A 12,485-nucleotide genomic window follows, 5' to 3' on the forward strand; every position below is an offset into this window, starting at 1 on the left:
TTACAAAAGTATGAGCAGTGTCTCTCTCTTTTTCTTTTCCAAGTAACATTTTTACAGATCAGTGTTTTTAACAGTTCCCAGGTTTCTTTGGAGAAAACCTTGATGGTTACAGTGGTATAATACTGTGTTATGTATAAGGTGCCTCACGGGCAGCAGATTCAGCATGGAGGAAAGAAAACCCCTTTCCCCCTCACAGCATGATTACTTTATGAGAGGCGAGGAGCCTGTGGCCCTTCAGATTCCAACAGCCATTGGCCCCAGCCAGCTTGGGCTATAGTCAAGGAAGATGGGAGTTGTAGTCCAACAACACCTCTGGAAGGCCACAAGGGCTGTGGGACTCACTGTCACAGGATATGGTGATGTGAAAAGATCCCGAAAAGCTGCTGCCAGCCAGAGTAGACAATACCAGGCTAGATGCAGCAATGGTATGGCTCGGTGTGACAGCATTGTATGCTCCCAGTCTTTCAGACATCTCTTCCTTAGAACACCTGCAGAAAATGTGCATAGTATCGTATGTTCTGCAATGGTTACATCTATCCTGTTTCTGTCATCCTGTCTTGTAGGCACTGTGGTGTATGGTGAGCCCATAACAGCAAGTTTGGGCACTGATGGGTCACACTACTGGAGTAAAAACTGGGCCAAAGCAGCTGCTTTTGTCACCTCTCCACCACTGAGCCCTGACCCAACTACTCCAGACTTTCTCAATTCTCTGCTGTCTTGGTAAGTAGAAGGAATGTCCCTGAGATGGGTGTATTATAAAAGGGAAATTCTGTGCTATCTGAATTCTGTGACCTGTATAAATTTGGACTGAACCAAAACTTTGTGTTCTACTAAACTCTCACCACAACCTTCCCCTTTTGACAATAATTCAAGGAAAGTAGAAACATTTGCCCGTTCTGAGTGAAGGCAGAAAGCATTGCTCTCACTCTGATTTGTTTTTACAACATTTTTATATAGCCAGATCTGGTTGGCTAACTTGCCGCTGTGATGCTGTCACACAGACAGCATGATTCCTGACAGGCTATTTCACACAAGAGGAAGAATAATACTGTTTTAAAAAAAGAAGAAGGCACTGCCCAAGAGGAAGCAAAAAAGTGCAAAAACATACAAGATTTTGATTGTCATTCAGACAGTTCTTCAATCCCTCCTCACCTCCTTTTTGTGCAGAAACGGTTTCCCTGCTAAAATCTTGCAGAGCCCTACAAATTATGCAAAAGTTCCTATATTTTTGCCTTATGTGTTCATGAGAGCCAGCATGATGTTGATGATTGTTGCAGTCCAACAACATTTGGAATCCAAGGTTGGGGGAGGCTACTGTAGAGTGTTTTCCCTCCCAGGATTTAATTAAACTTCTGTTCAAACAGGTTATACAATTATCATCAGCTCCACCCCATTAGGCAACCTGTGGCCATCCCCCCCCCCTTTTATCCGCCAGCGTTCACACAGGGATTGCTCACTCATTACCTCTGGGTGGTTCCCTCCCTCCTTCTCCTGGTTTTTGATGTCTTCCTTTTGTGGAGCATCGAGCATTGGTAGAGAAAGCATGATGTGAAGGCAGATAAGACCATTGCAGTGCTAGCCTGTGGGCAGGGCCTGCCTTTGAGCTTCTTCCTTGCACAGTGTGGACTGGAAAGTACTTTATAAGTAATGAGTAGCATAAAAACATGAGAACAGTGTGTCTTGGCTGAAAACAACAATCCAATTGCTGCTATGAAGGAAGCTGATAATGGCTAACAATTTCCCCCAGATTTTTTTTTTCCATTCTGTACTAACTGCCCCCAGTTTACCATTGTAAAATTTCCTTTCTTTCGAGGGGAGGTTGAGGATGAATCCAAGACTTGCTGTGGCTCCTGTTTGCCACCCTACACTAACCATACTAAACAGACTTTTCCAACTTTTTAAAATAAAAAAGTAACATAAAAAAACTCTGACTCTTCTCCCCAGAGAAAATATTCTTTCCTTCCCCCACTCCCTCAAACCTTCCCATGAGCACAATTGCATTCCTCTGGGAGGAAAAAAAGAATGAAATAGCAGATTTAAACAATGTTGCAGAAGGACTGATGTAACTGCACCATTTTATTAAAAAAAAAGTTAAATATGTATTCAGAAGCAGAATTGTAATAAATAAAATAAATGTTTTAAAAGAGGTCTCGTTTGAGCAAGTTAGCAAGGCTATGCCAGAAAACTACCAACTCTCTTCCTTGGTTGTTTAGGTGAATGCTAGCAAGCCATGGGTAAATAGATAGGCTTCTTGGATATTAAGAGATGGGAAGGACACTAGAGGTCTTCTAGTCCAAATCCCCTGATCGCTGCCAGAACTACAACACACGGTGCAACTGCAGCAGGGGTAGGCAGCATGGTACCAGAGGCGCAGGAAGGTCAGGTGGTACCCGGTGCGGAAAATTTATTGTCACCCCCCATTGATTCCCCCCCCTGCAAAAATGGTTTTACATTATTTCATATTTTCTTACAAAGGAATAATAACAAGTAATAATAATAATAATAAAACTTTTATTTTTATCCCGCCCTCCCCGGCCAAAGTCGGGCTCAGGGTGGCTAACATCAGATACATAACATTGGTAGAAAATCAAACAATAATTAAATTACCTCCTAAAAACATCTCAAAATCAAATTAAAATCTAATTAGATGGCTTTCCACAGGGTTAGGGTTGGGAACAGTAAGTGCTCCACTGAACTGAAATTTCAGCCTTCCTGACATAGGAAAACAGCCAAGTAAACAGCTATTTTGGTGGAGGAGGGTCAAAATATTAACCAATATGCATGAAATTTCATATATAGCTATATAATCCCTAGTATAGTAAGATAAGACCTTTGGAGCAGGCTTCTTCTTCTTCTTCTTTTAAAAAAAGGTTTTTATGAACTGCCCTAGTAGGGCAGTAATTGTTCCTTGATAATAGTCACCCCCTCCATTATGGAACCTGGGGCACCCCGCCCCCTACGCCCGCCCCTTGCTACACCCCTGCATGATACCCTCCAGAAGTTGTTGGACTTCTAGTCCCATCTCCCCTGATCATACTGGCTGGACCTGATGGGAGTTGGAGTCCAACATCCTCTGGAGGTTCTCAGATCGTCTACTTCTGAACTACTCCATCCCTTAATGGCCACCCAGGCTCTTCCCAGCAGAGGAGAGACCATCACCTTCCAAGGCAGACCATTCCCTTCTTGAACAGCGTTAGGAAGTTACTTCTTTTGTCTAGATGAAATGGGTTCCATCGTTTTCCATTCAGCCCTGCCCCCCGAAGTCTGTTTTGATCTTTGCAATGGCAGCTTCTTGCTCTGGACGTAACTCCTGTTGATGACACACCTCTCACCTTTGGTTTTAGCGGAGATCTCCAAGTCACTGGCAGTGGCCACTGTACCTTCAACACTGCCCAGAAAGCTGTTGGGAAGGACAACTTTACTCTGATCCCTGAAGGAACCAATGGAACTGAGGAAAGGATGTCCATCATCTGGGATAAAGCTGTGGTGTGTTGCTTTGATGGGGCAGGAGAGGTCTTGGTTCGCACAAGCAATCTCCTGCTGATGTTACTTGGGATCCTAGGCCAGTGCTGGGTCCTTTTGAGCATTGTTGTAATGGACAGAGCACAATGTTTGGCCAGAGACATGAATCCACAATGTTGGAAGACTGTCATATCAGTCTTAGAGTTTTGGTATGGAAACATTGGGCGAGGGGTAGGGAGTTCCCTTCCTTGCATGGACAGAATCACCTGAGCTCAAGCAGCATCTTAGGCTATCGATGAGATCATAGAAAGCTGTCTTGTACCAAGTCAATGGGTCAATGTAGCTCAGTATTGTCTAAACTCTCCAGGGTTTGTAACAGGATGCTCCGACCTGGAGATACAGGGGATTGAACCTGGGACTTTCTGCATTCAAAGCATGTGGACTACCACTGAGCCACACCATTCCATATTGTCCCTTCCCTCACCTATGATTGTTTTGAATACTTCTAGTAGGGAACTGCAATCCCAGTGGATACTGGTTTGCCGCTGGTTAGCTGCTCATTTGAGCTGGCCTAGACTGTATGCACTTTAATTTTAGAGGTGTTGGGGGAAGGAATAAACATTTTGACCATTTGGCAAAAGTGCTAAATATATTCAGAATGCTCAAGTTAAATATGTTGTGATGAGTGTGGATCTAAGTTGGTGGAGTATACCCAAAACATGATAAACAGGTGACCTAGTATATTCAAAGTATCACAGCTGACTCCAGTGGTCTCAAGTACAGGAAACAGAAGGCAAATTTATGTCCCAGTTTGGATGTAAAAAGAAACCATGTTTTTCTGCTACATGAACAACCAGGTACAGGTGCTTCTCCCCATTTCTCCTCTTTTGCACAGCAAAGGAGATCAGAAGCTTTAGTTTCTAATTTTGTTTCTAACCATAGTTTTTCATTATGCCCAGACTTGGGTAACCAAGTTTAGATTAAACTATGGTTAATGACAACGAATCAGGCTCAAACCGTACCTATCATACATCTTATAAGATGGAACAGCAAATAAAGATGTTCTGTATAGGTGATATGCTTATCTTGATTTTAAAAAGCAACCTGATAAAAGATATGCAAATTTGGGAAAGGATTCCAGCCATTGGTCAGCTTCATCAAAGTGAACGGAGGTTTTAACTAGTATTTAAATTAGCAGAATTGTCCCCCTATTTCAGCACTGTATGGATTTTGAGTTACTGTGTTTGCTTTTAAGGATTTCTTTATTATTGCCTCTGTTCTTCTGATGGGACTGCTACCTTTTTACGGTTAGGTTACTGGTAAGATGGATGAGAACCAGTTTGTAGCTGTGACCAGCACCAACGCAGCCAAGATCTTCAACCTCTATCCAAGGAAGGGGCGTATAGCTGTGGGCTCTGATGCTGACCTGGTGATCTGGGACCCAGACAGCGTCAAGACAATCTCAGCCAAGACTCACAACATAGTAAGTGATTTCTGCACTTCCCCCCACTCCCTGTCCAAGCACAAACCTCCACTGGATTGTTTGTGTGAGTGACAGAAATACAGAAGGATTATGCAGGAACATGCAAGCTCTGAGTTTCAAAGAGCCCATCTTTCAGTCTGTTGCACATCTGGACTGAAAGGTTTTCCCCAAACTTCTGATGGCTTAGGCACAGTTGCTTTCTGAATTAAACTTGCTTTCTGAATTTGAAACTGGAACCACACATCACCCTGGCACCTGAAAATATCACTTGGCACCAGAGGGAGCCTTTTTAATACAGTGGTACCTTGGGTTAGGGATGCGGGTGGCACTGTGGGTTAAACCACAGAGCCTAGGGCTTGCTGATCAGAAGGTCGGCAGTTCGAATCCCCGTGAGGGGGTGAGCTCCCGTTGCTCGTCCCTTGCTCCTGCCCACCTAGCAGTTCGAAAGCACATCAAAGTGCAAGTAGATAAATAGGTACTGCTCCGGCGGGAAGGTAAACGGCATTTCCACGCGCTGCTCTGGTTCGCCAGAAGCGGCTTAGTCATGCTGGCCACATGACCCGGAAGCTTTATGCCTGCTCCCTCGGCCAGTAACGCGAGATGAGCGCCGCAACTCCAGAGTCGGGCACGACTGGACCTAATGGTCAGGGGTCCCTTTACCTTTACCTTGGGTTAGGAACTTAATTCGTTCTGGAGGTCCATTCCTAACCTGAAACTGTTCTTAACCTGAGGTACCACGTACCTAATGGGGCCTCCCGCTGCCGCAGCGATGTCCGAACATGATTTCTGTTCTCCTCCTGAAGCAAAGTTCTTAACCTGAGGTACTATTTCTGGGTTAGCGGAGTCTGTAACCTGAAGCGTCTAACCCGAGGTACCACTGTATGCCTAACTGTAGGGGGTGGGTGGGAACTGTCACCAGGGAGGGAAGGGCAAACAGTGTGTTATGAGAACATTAAATAAGAGCAGCTTCAGATAAGATTTAGACTGGGGCTAACTCTCCAATTCCCTCCTAGGCTGTGGAGTACAATATCTTTGAGGGTATGGAGTGCCGTGGGTCACCACTGGTGGTCATCAGCCAGGGGAAGATTGTGCTGGAGGACAGCAACCTCCATGTGACTGAGGGCTCTGGGCGATACGTTGCCAGGAAGCCCTTCCCGGACTTTGTTTACAAGCGCATCAAGGCCAGGAGCAGGGTGAGTACGCTGGCTGAACGTGTGTCCTTTGAAAGCTCAGTAAATTGGATAGCAGGATTTTAATCACTCAGGTTCACATACTTGCAACAGGTGGATCTTGAATTCCATTGAGGTAGCCATTGCCCTGCCAACCTCAGTCTGCACTTAACCAGCCTTGCCTTGATTCTTACAATTGTCAGCCTGCACCTTTGGTTGACTCTGGCTCCAGCTACTGTTGGTCTCCCCTGACTTCTGCCCTACCAGTCCCAATGAACACCAGACACCACTGCCAAAAGACATCCTCAAAGACCCATCCTTAATTGTCTCCCAACCGAGAGCATTATTCGGAAAGCTTTAATGCAGAAATAAAACATTTTGGTTGTCTTTATTCCCCCTTTCCACCCACCCCTCAATAATAATATATATATATTTTTAAAAAAACACCCAACAATTTTGTAGCGGAATGACTATGATTTGTAAAGCAGAATTGATGTTGTTTTAAGGTGTGGTTTGAGGGAAGTCAATGGGCTGCACCAGAAACAAAAGCTATTAGCAAGAGACCAAAAGTTTAAAAGCGGGCCTTGATTTTCTTCTTTTGGAGCCAAATCCAGTTGTAAATCAACATAGCTACAACATAGCTACTACAAGTTAAGCCTTGCTCACTGGCCTGATTGTAATTGTTACCTAGCTCTCTTCAGGAGATTTAGGAAGAGAAGCCTGTCTTTGCCATCCTGGTGACTTCTGGATGTTTGGGATTACAACTGAGCTGTCTGGGGACGATGGGAGTTGTAGTTGAGAACATCCAGATGGCACCCAGGTTGGTGAAGTTTGCTACAAGAAAAATGAATCTATTTCAAATACTGCCCTCTGCTGGATGAAAACATTCTGTTTGGGTTGAATTAAAGCAGTGGAAAAGAGTTGGCTTGGGCAGGATGACTCCCCCATTAAGTACATTTGATCCACAGGGCTAACTCTTTTGTCAGCTTGAAGCATTTGGGCTTCAGTTCTAAAGACACTTACAGGGGAGCAAGCCCCACTGACTGAACAGAAGTGGGGCCTTCTGAATAAGCATGTATAGCTTTGCACTCTAGATCAGGTGTGGGGAACCTTTGGCCCTGCAGATGTTGCTGAACTACAACTCCCATCAGCCCCAGCAAGCATGGCCAGGAGCAATGGGAGTTGTAGTTCAGCAACATCTGGAGGGCCAAAGGTCCCTTCAGACGTTGGACTACAACTCCCATCATCCTTCACCATTGACCATGCTGCCTGGGGCTGATGGTGGCTGGAGTCCAGTGGCAGCTAGAGGGTCACAGATTTCTCATTCCTGCACGTTGAGAACTGGAACATTGGTAGTTAAAGCTGAATGTGTCCATAATTCAGGACGGCTTCTCAGCGCTTTTTTTCTCCCGCATTTCCCCTTCTTTTCCCCTAGTTGGCTGAGCTGAGGGGTGTTCCTCGTGGCCTGTATGACGGCCCAGTCTGTGAAGTATCAGTGACACCGAAAACTGTCACACCAGCATCCTCAGCCAAGACGTCTCCAGCGAAGCAGCAGGCCCCGCCAGTCAGGAACCTGCACCAGTCCGGATTTAGCTTGTCTGGTACATACCTATGTGAGGCTAAATTATTATGGTGAAATCTTATTTCTGTTTTATTTATTGAAGGCCCTGGGTCCTCTTCCTTCCCATGCACAAAACAGGAATTCCACTCCAGAGGGGCCATTATCAAAAAGGCCCTGATTCTTGTCAGCGGCAACCAAAACTCCCCAATTAATGGGACTTTGAGCAGGACCTGATGAACAAATTAGTAGTATTGCAGGGGGAGATGAGTTGATATGGACAGTGCTTTCATGTTTGTTGTGAAGAGAGGTCCTGAGAGTGTGCCGGACTGAGAGCATTGTGGACTTGGGAGCACATTGTATTGTTCATTTAAGGCATATTTATATGCTGTTCCGTTATTAGCATTTCTAAGCGGTGTACATTAAACTAGACCCTGCAGAGAATAAAACCAGACACACACTACCTTAAAATGGCTGCTGGAATAAGACAGTGTTATGCACCCAAGGAGGGTGGGCACCTGGGATGCAGTTCTACAAGCTTGGGCACATAACACTGAGCCCACAGTTTCTAGAAGTTACAAACTGCACATATTGAGTCATAGGGTGGGGGTGGGGGTGGGGCACCACCAGAGACCTAAAAAAAAAGGGGGGGGTATCCATGATCCGGTACAGATGTAAGGGTTCAGGTGGTCCTTAAGATATCCTGGACCCCAAAGGGCCTTTGAAATTAACACAAGGACCTTGAACCTCGCCTGGTTACCGGCGGAGGAACGGGGGTGCGGAGGGAACGGATCGCGCCGAGCACCACTATTCTGGTAGGGTACCATTGCAGCCGCCCCGCCCCCCCAATGTGCCGAGCACCCCCCCCCCCATGCGCCGGGCACCACACCCCCAGATGCGGGCCATGCCCTCGCGGGAGGTGTGCCATGCCCCCGTATGTGCACCATTCCCCCTGGGGGGCACCTGCCACACCCCCGCATGCTCTCTGCCCCCCGTAGCGGAGCAAGCAGCTTCGCCGCTGGGCCTGGTAACCTATGGGCAGTCAGTACAAGCTTTTAAGCACTGGTGTGCTGTGCTGACGGCACTCTGTCCCCATCAAGTGTCTCTCTGCATCATTTTGCGCCAGACAGAGCCGGACACTGAAGTCAGCATTAACTTGACGTCTCTATGTATTCATGTATATGTGCTCAGTTTTTCCACTATGCTTATGCGCTTCTCCTCCTCTGTCCCTCTCCTTCTAGGTGCACAGATTGACGATAATATTCCACGCCGCACTACGCAGCGCATAGTGGCGCCTCCTGGTGGCCGTGCCAATATCACCAGCTTGGGTTAAAAAAAGAAATGAAAGGGGGGAAAAAACATGGCCGCTTAGCGGATCATGGGAGAGGGTGGGGCACTTGAAGACCCTTTTTTTGATTATTTTAGAGCCTGTGATGGTTACTGCGGGCGACCAATGGGTAAGGCCTAGATAAGGCTGCGGTTCCCCAGCCCCTTTGTTGTCAATCCCCCCCCCCAACCATCTTCACAGAACCTATTCATTCCTCCCCTTCTTATACATTTGGGAAACCCCCCCTCCCCCACTTTGACACGTGGGGGATGCAGAAAAAAAGGAGTAAATCATTGAAGAGTAGAACTTGTGACTTATATCACCATTAACACCATTTTTTCTATTTCTTTTAACAAAGGAAGGAAAAAGTGAATTTCCCAGGAGCTGCTTTGTATTTTACTTTTTATATAAATGAAGGTTTAGGTTTAACTATTGGGAAGAGGAATAGGGAGAAAAAAAGAGGTTTTAAACTGGATGTTTCAGAAACTGGACTTGCAGCCATGCATCTTAAAAAATGTGGGAGTCATGATTTCCTTAGGACCAAATCTGTATCCACCCTCCTTTCCAATTAGAGGAAGGTAGAAGTTGTGCTGCTAAGGTTTCAAGTTTTATGGTGCTGGGAGGATGTAGCCCACCTTGTTCTTGGGTTTTAATGTTCTAATCCCATCTCGGAAATGAAGGATCATTTTTTCACCCATTTCCTTGTTTTAATAGATGTGTGTGTGTGTGTGTGTGAGAGAGAGAGAGAGAGAGAGAGAGAGAGAGAGAGAGAGAGAGGACATGTGTGCTTGCTCCTGTGTGTTACATTGTTATGTTTTGAGATGCCTTATTTTGAAATTAAGCTCATCCTTGTCTTTCTGAGTCTCATGAGGTCTAGGGTCCTTCTAACAATTTATGGTCATCCTGCCACATATCTGTATGTCAGATAATTCACTTGATTCTTGGGCCAGCTCCACCTTGATTTGTTGGATGTCCAAGCAGTATTGTCAACTGGTTTTCCATTCTCCTTTTCCTAAGGGTGTCATATTCTGGATTCACTGCATGTCCATCTGTTGGAGAACTTTCTAAACACCAGCTCTTTATCAGTTAGGTTCAGAACTAAAAATCGGGAGATCTAGCTAGGAATCATGCTGCCAAATGACCCATTCCCTTAAAAAACAAAAACCCAGCATCTCCGGACTTCAGCAGAACTTGGAGGGAAATGGGAATCTCTTTTAAAACAGTCTAGTCCAGTGGTTTTCAAACTTCTTTCTCTGGGACACACTTTCAGAATAAAAATTTGCTCGTGCCACACCAGTTTCTTTATTGACAAGGAATGCATTGGACAACAAAAAGAATCAAGTCCTAGCAGTGCTTGATTCATAACGTAGAACACAACTACTTTATAATCTGATCATGGAACATCCAGAAAGTATAAAACAATGCAGCTACATAAGAACATGAACCATTCCCAAAATACAATGATAAATAAGCATCATACATATGTATCTTAAGTATGTAGGCTTAAAACATCAGTGAGTGGTGTGAGCTTGCTTTTGCCTGGTAATCTCATTTGTATTAGGTCTAATTTGAGACAAACTCTCACCTCCTCATCAACATAAAGAAGCTTTTCTCTTTTCTGACCTTTCATATATGTCAGAGTTGAAAATCCCTGTTCACAACATGTGGAGAACTGTAAAAGAATAGCCAGTGCTCTTGAAGAGGGGCACGGATACGGTTTCTGGTTGTATATCCTTACTACACTGAAATGTTTAAATGGTTCTTTGATTGTCCTTGAATCTTCCTGCCATGCTTGCCATCATCTCCTTCCACACCCTTTGAGAACCATTGGTCTAGTCTTATCATGGATGCACCACCAGAGGCATAACTGTGCCAGTCTCTTCCACCACCCCTCCTCCCATGCCTCCACCCACCCTTCCCTTCTCCACAGTCATGGCTTGCAGTCTTATAGGTGGGGTTGCTTGAGTAGATGAGAGACTGAGCAGGTATGTGGACTGCACATAAGACTCTTTGTTCATTGGGCTGCCTTGGAACATTGCCCCTGCACACGAGAGCCTGTGTTGTACCATATGGCAACCATCCTGCCTTTGTGCTTGCAGCAGGACTGGTTACAGGTAGGTAGCCGTGTTGGTCTGCAGTAGTCAAAACAAAATAAAAAAATCCCTTCCAGCAGCACCTTAGGGACCAACTAAGTTTGTAATTGGTATGAGCTTTCGTGTGCATGCACACTTCTTCAGAAGGGTATTACTCAGAAGGGTGGTGGGAATGGGTGATTGGCTGTTAGGTGTGGTAAACCTGTTGACAACTGTTAACAACTGCAATTGGTCTTACAGAAAAAATCTGAATAGAGACATTGGATTTTTATCTCATTATACACCACCCTTCTGAGTAATTCCCCTCCCCTCCCTCTCACTATATATAAGGGTCTGGAGACTTCTGTTTCAGTGTATCTGAAGAAGTGTGCATGCACACAAAAGCTCATACCAAGAACAAACTTAGTTGGTCTCTAAGGTGCTACTGGAAGGATATTTTTTTTATTTTGTTAGCAGGACTGGGTTATCCTGGAGCTGAATCTAATGTGTATTGTCTATGTACTGATCCTTAAATCACTTGTACCAATTTAGGTCACTGCACTCTACAAAGTTGATAATGTGCTAAGCTGTACTTAAATCATTCCTCCTTTTTCTGGTGCACCACTTTGTAGAGGCATTTCATTAGACCTATGGGGAATCTGAAGTAAGCCTGACACCCTTTTAAATGTGGGTTGAGCTGCATAGGGTCTGCGTACGTGGAAGCAGATTACACATTGCGGGGCCAATAGCATGCTTTCCCCCCCCCCAACCGCCCCCTTATTAGAGAAGGTTTTCCCAAGTACAGCCCACACAGATTCCTGTTCCCGAGTGTCCATGCGGAGGTGCCACACAATCAGCCCTAGTAAAGAACTAGGAAATGCTGCATAGAACCTTACAAGAAGTTCTTAATTGTGAAGGCAGCATAACCTCATTTTCTTCGTTCACTCATTTCAATTGATTTTATATTAATAAATAATAATAATTTTATTTATACCCCGCCCTTCCCCGCCAAACCGGGCTCAGGGCGGCTAACACCAATAAAATCACAACCAAAACATAAAACAATTCAATTAAAATACAGATTAAAATACAAGTTAAAATTTAATTTAGACTGCAGCCTCATTTTTAAGTAGCCCACCAGTCACACCAAAAGAATGAAACATCGGGGTTAAATTGATGCTTTGCCACACGTTTACCCTCTTTTTTTAAAAACCACCACCAACAACAACACCACAAACTACTTTAAAAAATCCTGACATCTGTATATTTGCCGATTCTTTGAAAGGAAAAGTAGAATATAGCCAGTTCAATGTGTTTTGTCTTTCAAAGTCCAACAAGTGATGGAGTTGTGATCCCCAAAAGTGTCTCCACAGCCCGTTCCTTCAAAACAGATCTGCCACACTAAAGCCAATTT

At 44.9% G+C, this 12,485-nt stretch overlaps 1 protein-coding gene across 2 annotated transcripts in view; it reads left to right on the plus strand.

Moving 5' to 3' along the window:
- DPYSL2 (dihydropyrimidinase like 2) overlaps nucleotides 1-9,360 on the plus strand; it is a 35,751-nt gene extending 26,391 nt beyond the window's left edge. Inside the window, exons 7-12 of one of the 2 annotated variants that reach the window (XM_033171654.1) lie at nucleotides 564-720; nucleotides 3,345-3,486; nucleotides 4,775-4,945; nucleotides 5,959-6,138; nucleotides 7,550-7,727; nucleotides 8,914-9,360. In XM_033171654.1, the coding sequence (XP_033027545.1) occupies nucleotides 564-720; nucleotides 3,345-3,486; nucleotides 4,775-4,945; nucleotides 5,959-6,138; nucleotides 7,550-7,727; nucleotides 8,914-9,005 (920 nt within the window). In that variant the 3' untranslated portion in view covers nucleotides 9,006-9,360. The remainder of the gene's footprint in view (nucleotides 1-563; nucleotides 721-3,344; nucleotides 3,487-4,774; nucleotides 4,946-5,958; nucleotides 6,139-7,549; nucleotides 7,728-8,913) is intronic. The other variant, XM_033171655.1, reaches the window with a different exon arrangement.
- Nucleotides 9,361-12,485: the final 3,125 nt, after the last annotated feature.

The sequence above is a fragment of the Lacerta agilis genome, chromosome 15 (genome assembly GCF_009819535.1).
Source record: "Lacerta agilis isolate rLacAgi1 chromosome 15, rLacAgi1.pri, whole genome shotgun sequence".
Taxonomy (NCBI): domain Eukaryota; kingdom Metazoa; phylum Chordata; class Lepidosauria; order Squamata; family Lacertidae; genus Lacerta; species Lacerta agilis.